Source organism: Protopterus annectens, chromosome 3.part0, assembly GCF_019279795.1.
Source record: "Protopterus annectens isolate FY-2018-M chromosome 3.part0, PAN1.0, whole genome shotgun sequence".
Taxonomy (NCBI): Eukaryota; Metazoa; Chordata; order Ceratodontiformes; family Protopteridae; genus Protopterus; species Protopterus annectens.
The window spans coordinates 1,418,516,881-1,418,535,270 of NC_056731.1; the positions used below are offsets into that span (position 1 = coordinate 1,418,516,881).

The window sequence follows — 18,390 nt, forward strand, 5'->3', positions numbered from 1 at the left end:
TTCCATTTATATAAATGTATGATTGCTTATGTCGTAAGTGATGTTTTAATAAAGACTTGTTTAAAAAAAGGGGGCAGTAATTGAATAATTTATGTAATGTTGCTTAGGTTCTATGATATGTAGAAATGGGTCCCCTTCGAATGGTTGACATTTCACAGTGCTGACATTCGTATGGCCAAGACCATATGATCGACATTTGAAATGTCGACCATGGGGAGCTGGCATCTTCCTACAGTGCGGAATGGAAAGATTTCCACTTCCGCTCTGTAGTGCGATCTCTGAGTTGGTATATTTAAGCTCCGGGGGGGATGGGGGGGGGGGCAGAGCAGTGTTAAGGTAAGTTTTTTTTTGTTTTTGTTTTTTATGTTCTACTTGTATGGTCGACATTTCAAATGTCGATCATATGGTCTCGGCGATGTGAATTTCGACATTGTGAAATGTCGACCATATCAAGTAGACCCATAGAAGTATATATGATGTATGTTTGTTAATGTAATACAATTTATTACTTTTATATAAATAGACATTTACTTATGTCACAAGTAATAAAGGTGTTTACAAAAAAGGAATACCTTCCATACAGCCTCTTGCTGATATTTAGTTTCTAGTAGCTGCTGCTTTTGCAGTTTCTGGTTAGTCATGTATGCACATGTTTTGATATTACTTATTTAATAATGTGGTGTCAGATCTGCATTATTTATTACTTTGCAGGAAGCTGTTTGCTGATGGAATTATTGTGAACTAGTAGGTAGTGGTGATGCTCCTTCTTTTGTACCAACCATTTGTCATGGTGTGCATTGGAAAAGGTGTACAGGTATCCCCAGACATGGGTTTTTACCTGAAAAAAATACAGAATTTTGGCTAGTAAAGAGAAGATATCCACTGAAGGATACATCCAGGAGTATTCTCTTGTAGAGTAAAACAATAGGTAGGAAAGAAGCTGTTATCTTAAATTTTTCCTTGAAGTTATTTTTTCAGATTAAAAAGGAATTCAAACTCTCCTTTTCACACAGGTGGGATGAAATGCACAAAACCAGTTTTAGGTCTTGCTTCTGTTATATGCAACTCATTCCTGCTTCACAGTGTCTTCTTCATTACTCACAATCTTGCTGTTACAGATTGCTATTATTTGTAGTTAGCATCTGATACTATGTTGACTTGCAAGAGTGGGAAACAAAATATTCTTTTCTATCCTAGCCCTATTTCACTTTCACAACATCTGAAACGCATTATGTATTCCTCTTTTTATGGACATTTATAGTAATCATTGCTTAGCTGTAGAAGTGGGATTTACCCACAGAGACTGTGTAATTACTCCTGAGGACATAGGTTGAGTGGGTGATTTTGCCAGGAATGGGTAAATCCTACTTCACATATGGTTGGGTGATCTTTATTACCTACCAGAGTAATTCACAACAACTATATTTTTGCCTTTACTGAAAAACTGTTGTGCAGTGATTATCTTTTTGCCTAATGGATGTTTATACAGATATGAAGAGGTATAGAGACATCCTTACTATACAGTGAGCAAGCACAGATTTTTGTGTATGTATGCTGACTCGCAGTGATTGAATGAATGTATAGTTCATACCACTGATGATGTGGCATTAAGAGGTTGTGGCCTGTATGTATGCAACAAATGCATGCTTGAATGAGAATAGTTACTTATACCAATATTTAATCCAGAACTGAAGTAGTCTTTTTTCTTAGGTTTAGTTTCACAAACTTGCTGCTAATGAGTTATGGCAGTAAGTTAAACAGTTTTATGTGTCTATTGAGCACATAATTTTCTCTAGGTACTTGTCATTTGCCAATTACCACATCAGAGATATATTGGGCCTCCTGTACAAAAACAAGATATGATTCAGCATTCAGAAACCGCTGACAGCCCCCCCCCCCCACACACACACACAAATGCATCACCACAAAGGAAATGAGAGGCATCACAATGAAATGAACCCCTCGTCATTGATCAAAGTCACTCATTTTCTGCTTGTAATACTTGAAATAACTATGATTTTCCTTAAGGTAGTATTTTTTGGGTCTATATCACATCCTCAAAAAGTCAGTTCAGCAAAGGGCATTTACATCGAAAATTCAGTTCGCACCTCCCCGAATTATATATACCAACTCCGAGATAACGCTACAGTGTGAGGAAAGAGCTAATTTTCTGATCTTCACTGTATTGTGATCTCACTATGAACAGTTCGCTGAATGGCATTTCGATGTAAAATGCAGTTCGCTGAATTGACTTTTCGAAGATAAAATATAAACCCGTATTTTTTAAACTTTGCAGTAAAATTTGTATATTCATTTACATTTGTCTTTCTGCCTTTATCTTGACCCCATGTAGCAAGCAACATTACCAAATAGCTAGCACATTATGTGCACAGCATTTCCAAACTTCTTGGGCTTCCGCAGGGAGACTAACTTTATCACTTGAGAAAAGCTGGAGTACTGTATTGTTTCCAGATATCTTGTGCTTGTCATCTTCTGTGCTTAATTGTATCCTTTGTAGCTGAAATTATATTTTATTTATTTATTTATTTATTGACATTTGTTAACAGGGAAAGTCCACTCGGTCAGAGATCCATTTTCAGCGGAAACCCGGGCTGGGAAGCTCCACAAATATGACATAAAACTGGACATACAGTGCAAAATTTAACAAAAATACATTGAGTGAGTTAATATAACAACATGAAATTGGAAGGCTACATGATTTATGAAATAAGATTTATCCTCCAAGCAGTTTTGGCTAAAATAAGTGTTTTTGTGTAGCAGACATTGCATAGTTTAATATTTTATTGCTTTTTTCTTGCATTCTTATTTGTTTATTAATTACATTGCAATGCTGTTTTACTTACCTGTTGTCACTTTATATGTACATTTCAGTTTTTGCTCCCTTACTTAACCTTTGGCTTGGTGTGATTTTCCTATTTTCATCCATAGAAATATTCAGGTTACCATTTTCACTGAATAATAATTTAACATCATCATTTTTTTGTCTATATTGTAGATAACTGCTATATTACAGTCTCGCTTGGCTCGATCTTCATTTGATAAAAATAGGTATGTTCTTAAATTTGAACATAATTAGCAAAGATATGTAGATGGTAACAACAATGTTAATTTTAGGAGACCTGAAAAATAGCACATATTACGCAGTTATATTGCTTGCCATGTTTTGATATTCTTTCTCAGTTGATATGTTTCTTCACAGAGTTGTCTCATCTCAAGTCTTTGTATGACTTTTAACTTCTGGGTCAACTTGTGCGGTCTTGTGGCAGGGCTGCTACAGGCTATTACCACTACCACAGGCATTAATGGGGAGTTAGGTCACTGATGAAGTTCTGAACCAGACCATTCTATTTGGCAGTACTTTTATGTGTGTACTGTAAGCCCTACTCCATTTTATATACTGAATTATATTTATCTATTATATAATGAATCATATTTATCTATGAACTATTCAGCTTTTGATTTGTGTGCCTTAAGACCTCCCTCAGTTAGATTTCTGCTGCAGCCTTCCTTCCACTTTGTAGATACATATTAATGTGGATGTTTTGTTTCTGTTATTTTACTGTTGCAAAATTTAAATACGCTGAAAAATACCTCCGTGGTAGAACAGTATAGTTTTATTTTATTTTTGTACCATCTTTTTCTGTGACCCAGGCTTAAGCTAGAATGCAGAGTAGAACTGAGTAGCACAATGCAAATTGTACATCAAGACATCTTACATTTCAGGATATTGTACAATATTAAATAAACATCCATAGTGTTTCAGGACAGTATAGTAAACATAGGATCAAACTGTAAGCATTATTTTATTTATGCATGCATGCATACTTTTGTTCATGGGAGTAGTCCCATTAAGCCCACGGGCCCCTTTCAGGGAAGACTTATGGTGGTATTCATATCGAATAGGGAAAATTTGGTCAAGGCACTGTGAATGTTCCCTTTTTCTTTTTTGTATGTACCATGGGATCTCTTGCATGCAGCTGAGCTTACACCAACTCAGGCAAACAGAACTTCTGCTTAACATTTCACTCAGAAATGCAATACACTGTCACTCCATTGTTGGAAAATAAATCCAAACACCTGATGTGGAAAAAGAAGACACAGTCTTTGATCTCCCAGCATCGAAGGTGTACCATATGTCCAGTCACTGACACTTGCTAGTAGCCAAAAAACTGTTGGGAAATTAGTCAAGCATGTACAGCTTTCTTTCTGTTTAACAGGAGCACTCTTATGGGTACAAAAATATTTTAAATTGCTGATCATCCTTATGTTTGCAGATAATAGATACCAAATTACATGAGTTTCGGCAGAGATCACAGTATCTCTGAATTTAAGATTAGTTTGGAACACTACAAATTCAGCTACGCAGTGCTGATCTGACATAATTTGCCAATGCTGTTCTTGAAAGCATGCGTTCAAGAATAGGGTATTATTCCGGAGCTGTAAGATTTATGTTTAAACTGCAGATGGATAGATCTGCTATTTCTTTGACAAAGTGCTTTGGTAACCCTTTTGAGAGTGAAGTAGTGGTATACTCTTTTTGAAGTGCAGGTAATTGTTACTTGTAGCAGCAGCAACAAGTGAAAGCCCATATTCGAGATGGGTCAGTAAAACAGCCTTACCTCCCCTTATAGGTTCATAGGTAGATACTAGGCTATCTGCGCGAAAGCATTTATAAGCCTAGCCGGAATGTGTTGGCTTTCGCCACCCCCTTAGATTAGTTCCCTGTGTCTCTGTCCAGCAGAGCCATTGAAGTAATCCCTGGAGTAAAATTTCTGTTTCCCATCCACTCGTCAAGGTTTCTCTTGAAAAGGGTTAGTGAGGAGCTCTGCCTAATGTAGATTGGAATCTTGTTCCAGAGCATGGGAAGTCTCCGAGACCGGAATCTATCCCACCAACATGTCCTTTTTATTGTTGTGGTGAGGTTTAGATTCCTAGAGCGTGTTGCTCGAGGGGATATGGTTTTTCTTTAGGTGGAGCATGTCCATCAATTCTGGTTTGGACATGGCCTTGTATGTCAGGCAGAGATCACCTCTGAGTAGGTGGTATACAACCGAGTACAGCTGGAGTTTCTTCAGTCGAGCTGCATAGGGCATCTGTTTGAGGCCAGTGATCCTCTTGGTGAGGTACTTCTGTGGTCTTTCCAGCTGGTGCAGGTGTCTTTTGTAAGGTACATCCCAAATGGGGCATTGTACTTTATGATGGGTCTGATGAGTGATGCGTAGAGGGGCACAATGACCTTTTTTGATCTGGATGCAAACCCTTTTGTGATTAGGTGGGCCACATAGAAGGATTTGCTAACTACTCTAGCAATGTGACTGTCAAAGGAGAGGTTACCATCTACTTGGGTCCCCAGATCCCTTATTACGTCTTCCGTATTTAGGGGGCTGCCACCTATGTGGTAGTTTGTGGGTACTTTGTTTTTTCCAAAGGGGATGACTATGCACTTTTTGGCATTTAGCTTGTGGCCATGGTTTTTGACACCAGGTATCTGTCTCAGTGAGACTCTTTTGGAGGATGTCTGCATCTGCTGGAGAGTCAGTTATAGCCCCTAGTTTGGAGTAGTCTGCGAACTTGGACAGCCATAGTCCTTCTGTGCTTGCCTGTACCTCTGAGAAGTATATGCTGAACAGGAGGGGTCCTAGGACTGAGCCCTGGGGAACACTACTTGTAACCGGTTTAGTCAGACCTAGCTCCCGCAACTCTTATCATGTGGGTTCTGTCCGTGAGCCAGTTGGCAGCCCATCTCGTGACGTAGGGGTTTATGTTCAGGCTGGTGAGCTTGTCTATAATACCTGAATGGGGAATGTTGTTGAAGGCTTTTGCGAGGTCTAGGTAGGCTGTGTGGATCACCTTTCCCTCATCTATAGCCTTGGTAACTGCCTCAAAAATGTCCACCAGGTTTAGGAGGCATGATCTGCCCTTAACAAAGCCGAACTGGGTAGGGTCCAGTGTTTGGAGGTTCCCAATGTCTCTGTTTATGAGATCCATGATGATGTGCTCCATAGCCTTGCAGACCAAGCTAGTCAGGCTTATAGGGCAATAGTTCCCGGGGTCTGTTGTGGCTCCACCTTTGTGGAGCAGAGTAACCATTGCTATGTGCCCCTCTGTGGGCATGTAGCCTGTCGAGAGGCTGAGTTTGAACAGTGTGTTTAGGTGAGGGATTAGTTCTTTGAGCATGTGTAGGATGCAGCCTGAGACACTGTCCAGTCCCATTGATGCTGTGTTTTTGGCTTTGGAGAGGGCTGTTTTAACCTGAGTGCCTATGATTTCAGGGGCACTACATTCTTCTGGTATGGTTATGGGCCCTTTTGGGGGTGAGAGGTGGGTGAAGTTTGCACTGAACCAGTCTGCCAGGATGTTGGCGATATCGGTTGGTTCAGTGTATTTTGTGCCATTGTGCACCAACTCCGAGCAGATCTGAGAATTGCCACTGAGATTCTTGACATAGCTAGAGAATACCTTGTGGTTATATTTGGAGTATTTGGGAATTTTTCTTTCGAAGCTAGCCTTGGATGATTTTATGAGGGATCATAGTTTCTTGCTGATACTGATCAGGGATGTCTTCCCTTCTTGGGATTTTATTCTTTTCTGTACTAGTTTCCTCCTTCTATTATATAGCTTGTTTATGGCAGGGGTCCACCAGACTGGTTTCCTTTTTTCTTGGAGGAGTGAGTCTTGATTTTGCTTGGGATAAGCATGATCCATGCATTCTTGTAGGTGCCCGTAGAGTGCATTAGTAAAGGATTTTGCAGCTTGGACAGCGTTATCCTTTGGCATGGTGGCTTTGAAACTTTCCACCTCGGTTTGCTTTTTAAAAGTTTTTCAAGGTGGTTTCTTTGACTGGGGGTGGGGGCGGAATATGGATACCCAGAGTGATTAGTTTATCGTCAGATCTAACCAGCGAGGGGTTGACCTCCGGGGTGGAACACCGGTCACCCATATTGGTGATGATCAGGTCCAATATGTTGTCACCTCTGGTGGGGGTGTTGACCAGTTGATCCAGGGCATTTGAGTTTATAAATTCCTGGGGGGAATGAAACAAGTCACATAGTAAAAGACTGCACTTGCTTGCGACTTCTGTTGCATTGCCAGTATGTGTGAAATATATACATAAGTGTTGGATAGAGACATTTTTAGAGTATGAGGACACAATATCTTCAAGATCCAAGCTTATATGCACCTCACTTACAAGTTGCCTTGCCTGTTCTGATGTTTAATAAAGCATTGTGTTTATTTCACTGCAACAGGCTCATCTGCTGATATATGGGTCCACTGCCACATTACTCCCACCCATAATGCCAGTATGCAGAAGGTAGGAATCCCATGTCTCCAGTCCATTCTTGCTCCATTTGTTCTGTATTTCTTGGCTATTTTGATAGATTTCACCAGAGATGTCTCTAGCCTTTCTGGTGCCCAGGGCTACTCCCTGATCTAATAATCTCTCGCCTTTAAGTTGAGGACCCCCCCCCCAAAAAAAAAAGTACTCTCATACTTGAGTACCAACAAAAGGCCCTTTCTCTACTTTAAACAGTTGAAAACTATTTGCTGTAAATGCAACAAGTAGCTTGATAAGGTTAACAGGAAGCAATGAAGCCGTGACTGAAAATGCATTATCAGCATTCATTCCTGAAAGACAGTAATGAACTAAACCACACATAGAGCACTAAAGCACTTTAGAAAATTCATGTTGGTATGAAGGGTGTGCCCCCTGGCATCTTGTTCCTAGGGTGGGTGCCCAGTTCACTCCAGCCTAGCTACGTCTCTAGATTTCACTGTACCTTTTGGCAAGAGTTAATCTAAAACTGACAGCCCTTTAAAGTCTGTCTTATGTGGTTGTATATTTTCATCAGTAATCCCATTGTTTTATTATCTGAACAGTTCTCACAGTTTGGCAAACTACAGCAGATGCTGGAGAGTTAACCCCAGCACCAGGAGGTGCTGTCTGAAACAGGCATTTTTGACATGGAAAAGCTGATTGATATTTGTTGGAGTTTGCATCTTATGAGTAAGACAAAGCAGATAAGCAACAGAATGCAAAATCTCCCACTGGTGAAAGATTAATGTTTGAAAAGTGGTTTATGCTGTCATGGCCCTTCTTCTTTAAATATAGAAACTTAATGATTCTTTTAAAATATTCCAGAGTTTGTTTATTCAGACGATTGGTCATCTTTTGGAGTTAACCTTACCGAAATGAAACATTTTCCATAGTTGCAGCACTTGATAGAGCTCCTTCCTCTTTTCTGGAGTGACCCCTTAAGACTATATTAGGTCTTTTGTTCTGTTGGCAGGTAGAAAGCTTGCTATATCCTAGTTACTAACAACTGTTTCAGAAATTCATACTGCCATAAAGGGTATGCTCAAACTGAATCTCCAATTAAGTATGGGACACTTAGTGGACGTTGCCTCCTTCGTTCCCCTTGTGGTTGTAGCAGACTTTGAGATGTACCTCTTCTTGGATTAATTTTCCTGTTATACAGAAAACTGTTGTGCTGTGCTACATCAGTAGGAGGTTTTGGACAACTCTTCAGCAGCGCTGCAGATACCTTTTTTGTCACTGCAGGGTTGCCTGTAGAACAATACGTCAGGCCATCAGGCTTTAGTGATGGATTCGTTTATTCTTGCAGGAAATAATGATTTGTCAGGTTTGTGTTTACTGTTTTTACTGTCTGGTTCAGAGAACTGAGATCCTGATATGTTATGTATATTTACAGTTGATATAAAAAGTGTACACACCCCTGTTAAAATGCCAGGTTTTTGTAAAATAAAAAAATGAGACTATAATAAATAAATTCAGAACTTTTCCCACCTTTAATGTGACCTATAACATGTACAATTCAATTCAGTTGAAAAACAAACAAATCTGTTAGGGGAAAAAATAAAAAACATACAGTAAGCTGTTTGCATAAGTGCGCACACCTTTAAACTAATACTTTGTTGAAGCACCTTTTGCTTTAATTACAACATTCAGTCTTCTTGGGTAGGAGTCTATCAGCATGGCACATCTTGACTTGGCAATATTTGCCCACTCTTCCTTGCAAAAGTGCTCCAAATATGTCAGATTTCGAGAGCATCTCTTGTGCACAGCCCTCTTTAGGTTACCCCACAGATTTTCTGTTGGATTTAGGTCTGAGCCATTCCAAAACTTTAATTTTCTTCTGGTGAAGCCATTCTTTTGTTGATTTTGGATGTATGCTTGGGGACATTGTTGTATTAAAAGGTGAAATTCCTTTTCATCTTCAGCTTTCCAACAGACTCCTGAAAGTTTTGGGCCAAAAGTGACTGGTGTTATTGTGGTCTAATTTTTTATATCACAAAAACCTGACATTTTAACAGGGGTGTGTACAATTTTTATATCCACTGTAGAGACAGTAATGTGTTTTTTTTTTTTTTTAAGCAGGCTATTGCCCTTTCACTCTTTTTATGGAGGCTTTTCCTCCCATTTAGAGAATGGGGTTGTGCAGAGGTGGGACAAAATCCCCTTATAAGACGATGCAGGGGTATATCCTGCTGCAAATGCAGATTTTCTCCATTTTAATTTGCTCAAGTCTTTTCAGATGTTCTTCATGTTTCACTGTTGCAGTCATCACACTTCGGTTATCTGCCTGCAGGTAGCCCTCAGTCGGCACGAATACCAGAGACTTAGTATTTCTGCATTGATTGCTGTCGCTATAGGTCTGACCTCAGGTCGTCATGGGTATAAAAACTGGCAGCCAACCCCAGTACATCAGTCTTTTTTGCCAAGGAGCCTGAACCAGAAGCAGTTTGCATGAGTGCCAGTCGGCCGCTACCTGAGTTTTCGTTTGCGAATTGAATCATCCTGAAGTCTTCTGAAGCTAAGTACCCCATTGGGGATCCTTTTTTGTTTCTCTAACAGATGTCAGAAAAAGTTAACAATTGTCTCGCCTGTGGAAAACAAATGCACACCAAGATTTTCATTCTTACTGCATCACCTGTTTAGACCCAGACCACGACGTACCTCGCTGTCGGTTTTGTGCTTTGTTTAACACCCGAACCATTTGTCATCAGGCCCTTATTGTCACTAAATTCTTTCACTCTCGATCTCCATATTCCAAAATGGTTTCAGTAAGCCATCCAACTACTGATTTTCCCAAAAAAACGTAAGGATAAAGACACAGACCGCACAGGTCCAAAGCTGCCTATGACGCTTCCATTAAGCTAGTCACCAGTTCACCGGTACTCAGTGAGATGCTTTTGCAGCCCCTGATACCAGCTTCAATAGATTCGCAGGCCTCTACCGAGACCCATTTGGAGTCCGGTATGCCGCAAAACTCTTTTTCGACTTTGGAACCTGCAGAAGTTACTACCTTGGATGGGTCCGGAGCCTCTGAGCAGACAACAGCTTCTGAGGAAGTTCTTCGCACTACCGGTGTTTGACACAAACCGACAACTTCAATTTTGTTTAAATCTACTGAGTTTCTAAGGCCAAGAGTATGCGCTACGCCTAGAAAACTGATGACTAAAGTGCATGCACCTGCTCCCTTGCCACAACATAAAATGCTTAGAATGGTTGAAGACCTTATTATGCTGATTAATGGAAGTCAGCCTTTCCCTGATAAGAGGAAAAGAGATCAGCCTCCAGCAGGTTCAACACACCAAGTCCGACTACGCTGAGCTTTCTGATTATGAAGGCATGCACTTATCTGCTTATGAGGATTCAGATGCAGAGGAATCCATTCCCTCTGCCTCTCCTCCTGAGGATTTTTCTTTTGGTGAAACCTTACATGCTTTAAGAGAGCATTTCCATTGGGAATGCCAAGACTATCCTCAGTCCAAAAAGAGACTCAGAGAATTTCTAGACTTGCCACAACATAGGCCTTTAGCAATACCCCAGTCCTGGAAGTTGTTGATGATGTCTTTATGGAATCCAGTCTCACTCCTGATACATTACTCACTGCTCCTAGGAAACCAGAGAGGTACTACAAAGTACCTGACTCTCATAAATTAATTTTCAAAATTCCTACTGCTGACCCAGAGATCATTTCCCAGGGGCCTAAAGGTATCAAGGCAACTACAGCTAAGAATCCCACCCATTCGGACAGGGATTCCAAAGCTTTGGACGTATGGGGTAAGAAAGTATATACTTCTGCAACTCTTGCCATTAGGGCCTTGAATTGTCAGTTTCACATGCTGAAGTATCAGCAACACATTATGGAACTTGTTAAGCAAAAAGTAGCTACCTTTACAGACTGTGCAGAAAATAAAGAATTGCAGGAACTTATGCATTCTGCAAGCCAAGTCAGCAAGCACACATTGCAGTGTGACTTTGATGCCCTAGAAGCATCTTGCAGGGCAGCAGTCACTGGTTCTGTACTGAGAAGACATGCTTGGCTTAAGGAGCAGACCTTGCCAGACCATGTCAAATTAAAGTTATTAGACGCTTCTTTGAACAAAGACAATCTGTTTGGCACCAAAGCAGAAGAGGTTCTTAAAAAGATGGAAGAAAAAGCTAAATCTATGCAGACAGTTAAAGAATTCTTACAAGTGCAGCCTCCTAGATTCAGTAGGCATTGCCCCCTGAAACACTGGTCCGTCCCAGCCCCCTCCAGGTCATCTCAAACTAGACCCAGGGGAAACAGGCCACCCAGACTACAGTCTCAGGGTATGCAGAGATCTAAGCAATGGAGTGCCCCCACCCCCAAAGCAAGGAGTGCTAAGCCACCCCCTTATGGGAAGAATTCCCAATGACTTCTCAACTCCACTCCCCACCTCTGCCCAACTGCTTGTGCCCCTAGGAGGTAAAATTGCCCAAAGTGCAAAAATCTGGACTTCCATCACCAAAGACCAATGGGTCCTCAACATTATATCCCAGGGGTACAAATTTTACTTCCACTCACTGCTAACCCCAAAAGGGTTCCCAGACCTTCCTCCAAACCAGTGGGCTGAGGCAGAAAAACAAGTTCAATCCCTGCTCTCTATAAGGGCAATTCAACCTGTTCCTATGGAACAGATAGGTCAAGGGTTCTATTCCAGACTTTTTCTGGTACCCAGAAAAGAGGGCACTTGGCACCCAATCATAGATCTTTCCAGCCTGAACACCTTCCTGGTGGTACCAAAATTCAATATGCTCACCCTGCATCAGCTTTTTCCTATGCTGGACAAAGATGCGTGGGTAGCTACCCTAGACTTAAAAGAAGCCTATCTGCACATCCCTATAAGGGACTTATGCTGTAAATATCTATGCTTCAGGGCAGAATCTATGCATTATCAGTTCTCTGCACTTCCCTTTGGCTTATCCACTGCTCCCAGAGTATTCACAAATTGCCCAGCTCCAACAATTTCTTACTGCAGACAGAGAAAAATTCAAATTTACCCGTACTTGGACGACTACCTGATTCAGGCAGACAGTCAGGAAATGCTGTTGCAGCACCTACATTTGTAAAAAAATCTTCTAACCTCCCTGGGGTACACCATTAACTAAAATAAATCAAAACTAGTCTCCAGTCAACAGATTGTATTCCTGGGAGCAAGCTTGGACACAGCATCCCAGATGGCGTCCCTTACCCCAGGAAAAACGAGTCTGTCTGGCAGACTGCTGCAGTCAAATGGCCACCAAAACCCAGCTATCCGCAAGGAAAATCCTGCAGGCCCTAGGGTTCATGGCCTCATGCATCCTACTAATTCCATATGCCAGACTGCATATGAGGAAACTTCAATGGTACTTGTTTTTGGTGCCAACATTCTCAGGCTCTGCAAACTGTCATTCCTATCATACCTTGTCTAAGGACAGAGTTTCTTTGGTGGGCAGCAGCATGCAACCACAAGGGGCTACCCTTTACTCAACCCGACGCCGCCCAGACCCTAATCACAGATGCATCAGATTATGCCTGGGGAGCACACCTGGATGACAAGTGCATTCAGGGCCACTGGAACCCAAGTCAAATTCATCTGCACATAAACCAAAAAGAGATGCTAGCTGTGCAGCACACTCAAACAGCTTTCAGATCCCTACTATCACCAGGACCCCTGTAAATAAAAACATACACCACCACAGTTATGTGGTGCATCAACAAGCAGGGGGGAACCCACACTTACCCACTCTGCAGGCTAGTCATGGCCCTGTGGAACACTGCCTTGGACATGCAGGTCCATCTGATAGCTCAGTTCCTGCCAGGCAAACAAAACAGACTGGCAGATGACTTAAGCAGAAATCTTCTATACCCACACAAATGGCAACTAGAGCCCAGAACCTTCAACCTTCTGATTCAGAAATGGGGGACCCCAGAGGTGGATTTCTTTGCCTTCCCCTTCCATCACCAGCTCAGCAAATTCTGCACCAGGACACCTCACAGTAGGGCCTGGAAAGTGGATGCCCTATCCTTCCAGTGGGTAAACCTCTCAATCTATGCATTTCCCCCTCTGCCCCTTCTTTCAAGAATATTGCTCAAGATAAAACAGGACAGACCAAGGACAATTCTGATTGCCCTGGACTGGCCATGCCAGCACTGGTACCACCCACTCCTGTGCAGCCCATCACTGGTGCCACCCTGGCACCTACCTCAGAGCCCCACACTGCTCACTCAGCAGGGGGGACAGATCTTGCATCCACAACTGCAAATCCTGAATCTTGTAGCCTGGCTTATTCCTTGAATTCTCCCCCAGTGACCAGCCTAACCAAGCAGGTACTGGACATCATTCTTGAAGCCAGAAGACCCAGTGCAAGGAAATTCTATGCTGATAAGTGGAAAAGGTATTTTTCCTGGATTCAGTCTAAAGGAGAGGACACAAATTTGCCCTCCCTACCTCTAATCTTGGATTACTTAGCAGATGTACTCCACAGAGGCCTATCCTTTTCCTCTATTAAGATCCATGCCTCTGCCATCTCAGCTCATTACAACTCTTAGCCACCCCTATTCTCTCACCCTCTCATCAAACAGTTCCTGAGAGGGGCAAACAACTTAAGGCCACTACGAAGAGCACCCACCCCTGCTTCCTCTCTTGGAAGACAGCACAGCTCCTGGCCATCACTTCATCAAGAAGAGTGTCTGAGCTACAAGCACTTATGGCCATGGAACCCTTCATCATTTTTCATTCTGACAGGGTCTCCCTCAGGACTAATCCTTCCTTTATGCCCAAAGAGGTGTCCAGTGTGGCTCTCGACCAATCTATCCATTTGCCAACCTTCTTCCCTATTCCTCAAAATAAAGGGGAAAGGATCCTGCACTCCTTGGACGTGCACAGACAGCTCAGATTCTACCTGGATAGGACTAAACCCTTCAAGAAACCTGACCACTTACTACTCAGTTTTGCATCAGGGGCAGAGGGCAAGGCCATTTCAAAACAGACAATTTCCAAATGGATAGCACACTGTATCCATTTCTGCTACAAACACCATGGGAAACCAACCCCTCAGGGGGTCATAACACATTCCACTAGGGCAACTTATACCTCTACAGCATTCCTCAGGGCAGTCCCTACTAGGGACATTCTGGAGGCTGCTACCAGGAGTTCTGTACACACATTCACCAAGTTTTACCACCTGCCTATATTTTCCAAATCCAGGGTGGGTTTTGCAACTGCAGTCCTGCAGGGCATACTAGCCAGCCCAAAGACTTCTTGACTGCCTCCACCCTTTCTACAGCTTTGGGAATCAACCCAAGTGTGATGACTGCAACAGTGAAACATGAAGAACATAGTACAGTTGTGTACACTTACCATAAATATAGATGTTCAAGTGTATTCCCTGTTGCACTCCTGGTTTCCCTCTCTCCAGCCCCCTTCTCTCTCTCTATCTGTCTCTCCTCTCTGTGTATACTACTCACCCCTTGCAGGGGTATTGGTATTGGTATTTACTTTTTACTGGTGGAGATTTTTCTACCATAGCTTAGCTCCCTGTTGGGAGGCTCCTGACATTTGGGGCAAGAAAAACTGATGTAATGGCATCGGCTGCCTGTTTTTATAGACCTGATGTCAGACCAGGAGTGACAGCAACTGACGCAGGAATACTAAGTCTCTGGTATTTAGGCCGACTGAGGGCTACCTGCAGGCAGATAACCCAAGTGTGATGACTGCAACAGTGAATACACTTAAATATCTACATTTATAGTAAGTGTACATAACTATACTTTCTTAATGCCATGATGGTAATGGGCCCCGTTCCTAAGTCAAAGTACGATACAATTAAAGTTCATGAGTGAGGGAGTGGTTACTGCCTTGAAACTAGTTTTATTGGCCATTTTGGGTCAATTCCTAACTCCTCGATCTCCCTCTCTTAAAACCCGATTGCCTCATGGTTTTGGTGTCTTTTCAGACTTGTTGGCTGTTGGTGAAGCACCCACCAAGAGGAGAAAACGCTGAGAGAAGAAAGGAGCCACTTTTGAGATTTTAAGTATTTTGCTTCAGATTATGTGTTAAGTTTTTTCTGCATTGCCGCCTACTTTTGAGCATTTTCTGGCTTGTTAAACTTGATTTATGTGTTGGTAACTGTATTTAGAACACAACCTAGAGCTGATTATTGAATTTCCTGCCTGCACTTATTTTTAAAATAGTTTTTTTCTTAAAACTTGCATTTTATCCGTCTCTGGCCTAGCACTCAAGTGTGGGGTCATTTACTGCACTGTTCTAACTTGTTGATACCTGTGAACCTCTGCTTTCCTTAAAAAAACTAAAAAATCTTGCTTTTTTCCCACTTTTCTGAGATTTAAAAAAGTTCAGTTACAGATTTGCTGTTCTGAACTGTTTGTAAGTTTCTTGGAGGCCATTGTTTGCTTGGGCTAAAGGGAAGTCTCTGTGTTCATCAGTGGCAGTGATAAACATTGAGCAGCCTGCCTGCCCCTGTGGGAGTGGTTACTGCCTTGAAACTGTAGTTTTATTGGCCATTTTGGGTCAATTCCTAACTCCTTGATCTCCCTCTCTTAAAACCCTCTTTGTGCGGTTTTGTGCGTTTTTGCGCATAGCGCAACATCGGGCAGCGCCGCCTAATTGGGTTTAAACTATTCCTGGCTCCACGAAGTGTGCTCTTCACTTTTTCCCTTAGAACTGCTCTATCTCTCAAAGTAAACACCATATTTTCATTCTAAGGCCTCTCACTGGTCCAAATAAGTAATTTTACAAGTTAGCACTAATAAACCGTAAGCACTGCTTACTCTTGTACTCTCTACGATTACCTTGTCCCCTACTGGTCAGTTTTAATTCAGTTCCCTGTATTACTCTAGCATGTCCAAAGGTCAGTCAGTGGTTTTCTCTCCAGTCCAGCTGGTGAATCTGGGAATTTTGAGGCAATGTTACAACTGTCTCATGAACACGGACAACCCTCTCCTCCTCCAAACAGGTTCGAATATATGTGAGAGATGCAACCATATTGCCAAACTGGAGGCTGAGCTCTCTCATCTAAAAACTGGTGTAACCAGTCAGGAGGAGAAGGTAACCTCACACAACACAATTCCAGTATCACATAGTCCCACCACAACAGCGAACCAAACACATAAAAGCACAAAAACTTACTCAGAGGCTCTAAATATAAATCTACCTAAGCAACAGAGACCTCCAAAGCAGACGTACAAGCAAACGCTACCCCAAAACAAAACACGTACAACATATAGCACACAAAGTCAGTGTGCCAAGCAGTCACAGCCCTTAAGGTTGAATAACACACCTGATACTCTTGTAATAGGTGATTCTATTGTCAGACACACTGACGTCCCGCTCACCAGGCTGAATAAAGAGAAGGTCACAGTGAGCTGCCTTTCGGGTGCTAGGATCCGCCACATAACGCAAGCACTCAGATCACTCCAAAGCAAATACAAATATAACTTGGTCATTGTACATGCTGGCGTGAATGACCTGAGACGTACCTCCCTTGACTACATGAAAAGAGACATAGAAGAGCTCTCTGATCATGTAGCCCAGGCCGGTATGACCCTGACCTTAAGCAGCATCTTACCCTCACCTAGAATGATGCCACAGTATAAAGACAAAATGATCAATTTTAACAATTGACTAAAATTTTGGTGTCATTCAAAGGGGATCCCAGTGTCTGTCAGCCTGGGATGACATGCTCGACAAGCCACGCTGCTTCACTAGGGACGGCTTGCACCTGTCACCCCTGGGCTTTCGGATATTGGCAAAGGCTCTTGCCACCCCCATAGTGCCTTTTTTAGGCAAGACTCAAAAGTCAAACCCACCTCCATAGACAGCACAAGGAACAAGAAACTAAGGGTAATGCTGCTAAATGCCAGAAGTCTTAACCTCAAGATGCATGCACTCAAAGCTCTCCTCAGTATGGAGAACATCGATATCTGTGCAGTGACAGAAACCTGGTTCAAGGCTCCAGAGAGCACCCCAGCACTACCAGGTTATATCTCATATCATGCTTTTCGACCCCAAAACCCGGACCGAACCACAAAAGGAGGGGGAGTTTCCATATTTATCAAGGATATCCACACCTCCAGGTTAGTGGCATTGCACGAAGTATCGGAGACCATCCATGTGCAACTGACAGTGGGCAAGACTGCTTTTCAGTTTATAGCATCCTACAGACCACCCTCTCAAAGTCAGGAATCCCACTCGGCTTTCCTGAAAACATTGGAGAACATGAAGATCTCTCCGAACACCATTATACTGGGCGACTTCAACTACCCAAACATAGACTGGGAGCATTACTCAAGCCCCAGCACCTTAGCCCAAAGGTTCCAGGAATTTATAAACTCAAATGCTATGGAACAACTAGTCACCACTCCCACAAGAGGGGAAAACATACTAGACCTGATAATTACCAACATGGGGACTCTATGCTCCATACCAGAAGTATATCCCTCGTTGGTAAGATCAGACCATAAATTAATTTCACTGGATATCCACTTCCCGACCCCACCCCCAGCCCAGAAAACCACAGTGAAAAACTTCTCAAAAGCGAACTTCACACTTCTCAAAACCGAAGTGGAATCCTTCAAGGCCCCAGAGCCAGTGGAAACTACGTCCCAAACTGCAGAATCCTATATAAACGCATTCTGTGGACATCTCCAGGAATGTATGGATCATGCTATTCCAAACAAAATCAAGACCCAATCATCCAAAGGCAGGCGTCCAGTCTGGTGGACCCCAGCCATAAATAAACTGTACAACAGAAGGAGGAAGCTACTACATGATGGAGCAAAATCCCTAAAAGGGAAGGCATCTCTGATCAGTACTAGCAAAAAATTACGATCCCTCATAAAATCCTCCAAGGCCAGCTTCGAGAGAAAAATTGCACAGGACACTAAAGACAATCATAAGGCTTTTTTCAATTATGTTAGGAACCTGGGATGCAACTGCCAGACTTGTTCTGAGTTGATTCTAAATGACAAAAAATACACTGAACCCACAGACATCGACAATATCCTGGCAGACAGGTTCAGTGCAAACTTCTCCACC

General features: G+C 42.4%; 1 protein-coding gene across 1 annotated transcript in view; it reads left to right on the forward strand.

The window, feature by feature from the left end:
* NSMAF (neutral sphingomyelinase activation associated factor) overlaps window positions 1-18,390 on the forward strand; it is a 2,091,028-nt gene that overhangs the window by 655,600 nt on the left and 1,417,038 nt on the right. The window contains exon 9 of the mRNA XM_044065485.1: window positions 3,017-3,069. Within this exon, the coding sequence (XP_043921420.1) occupies window positions 3,017-3,069 (53 nt within the window). The remainder of the gene's footprint in view (window positions 1-3,016; window positions 3,070-18,390) is intronic.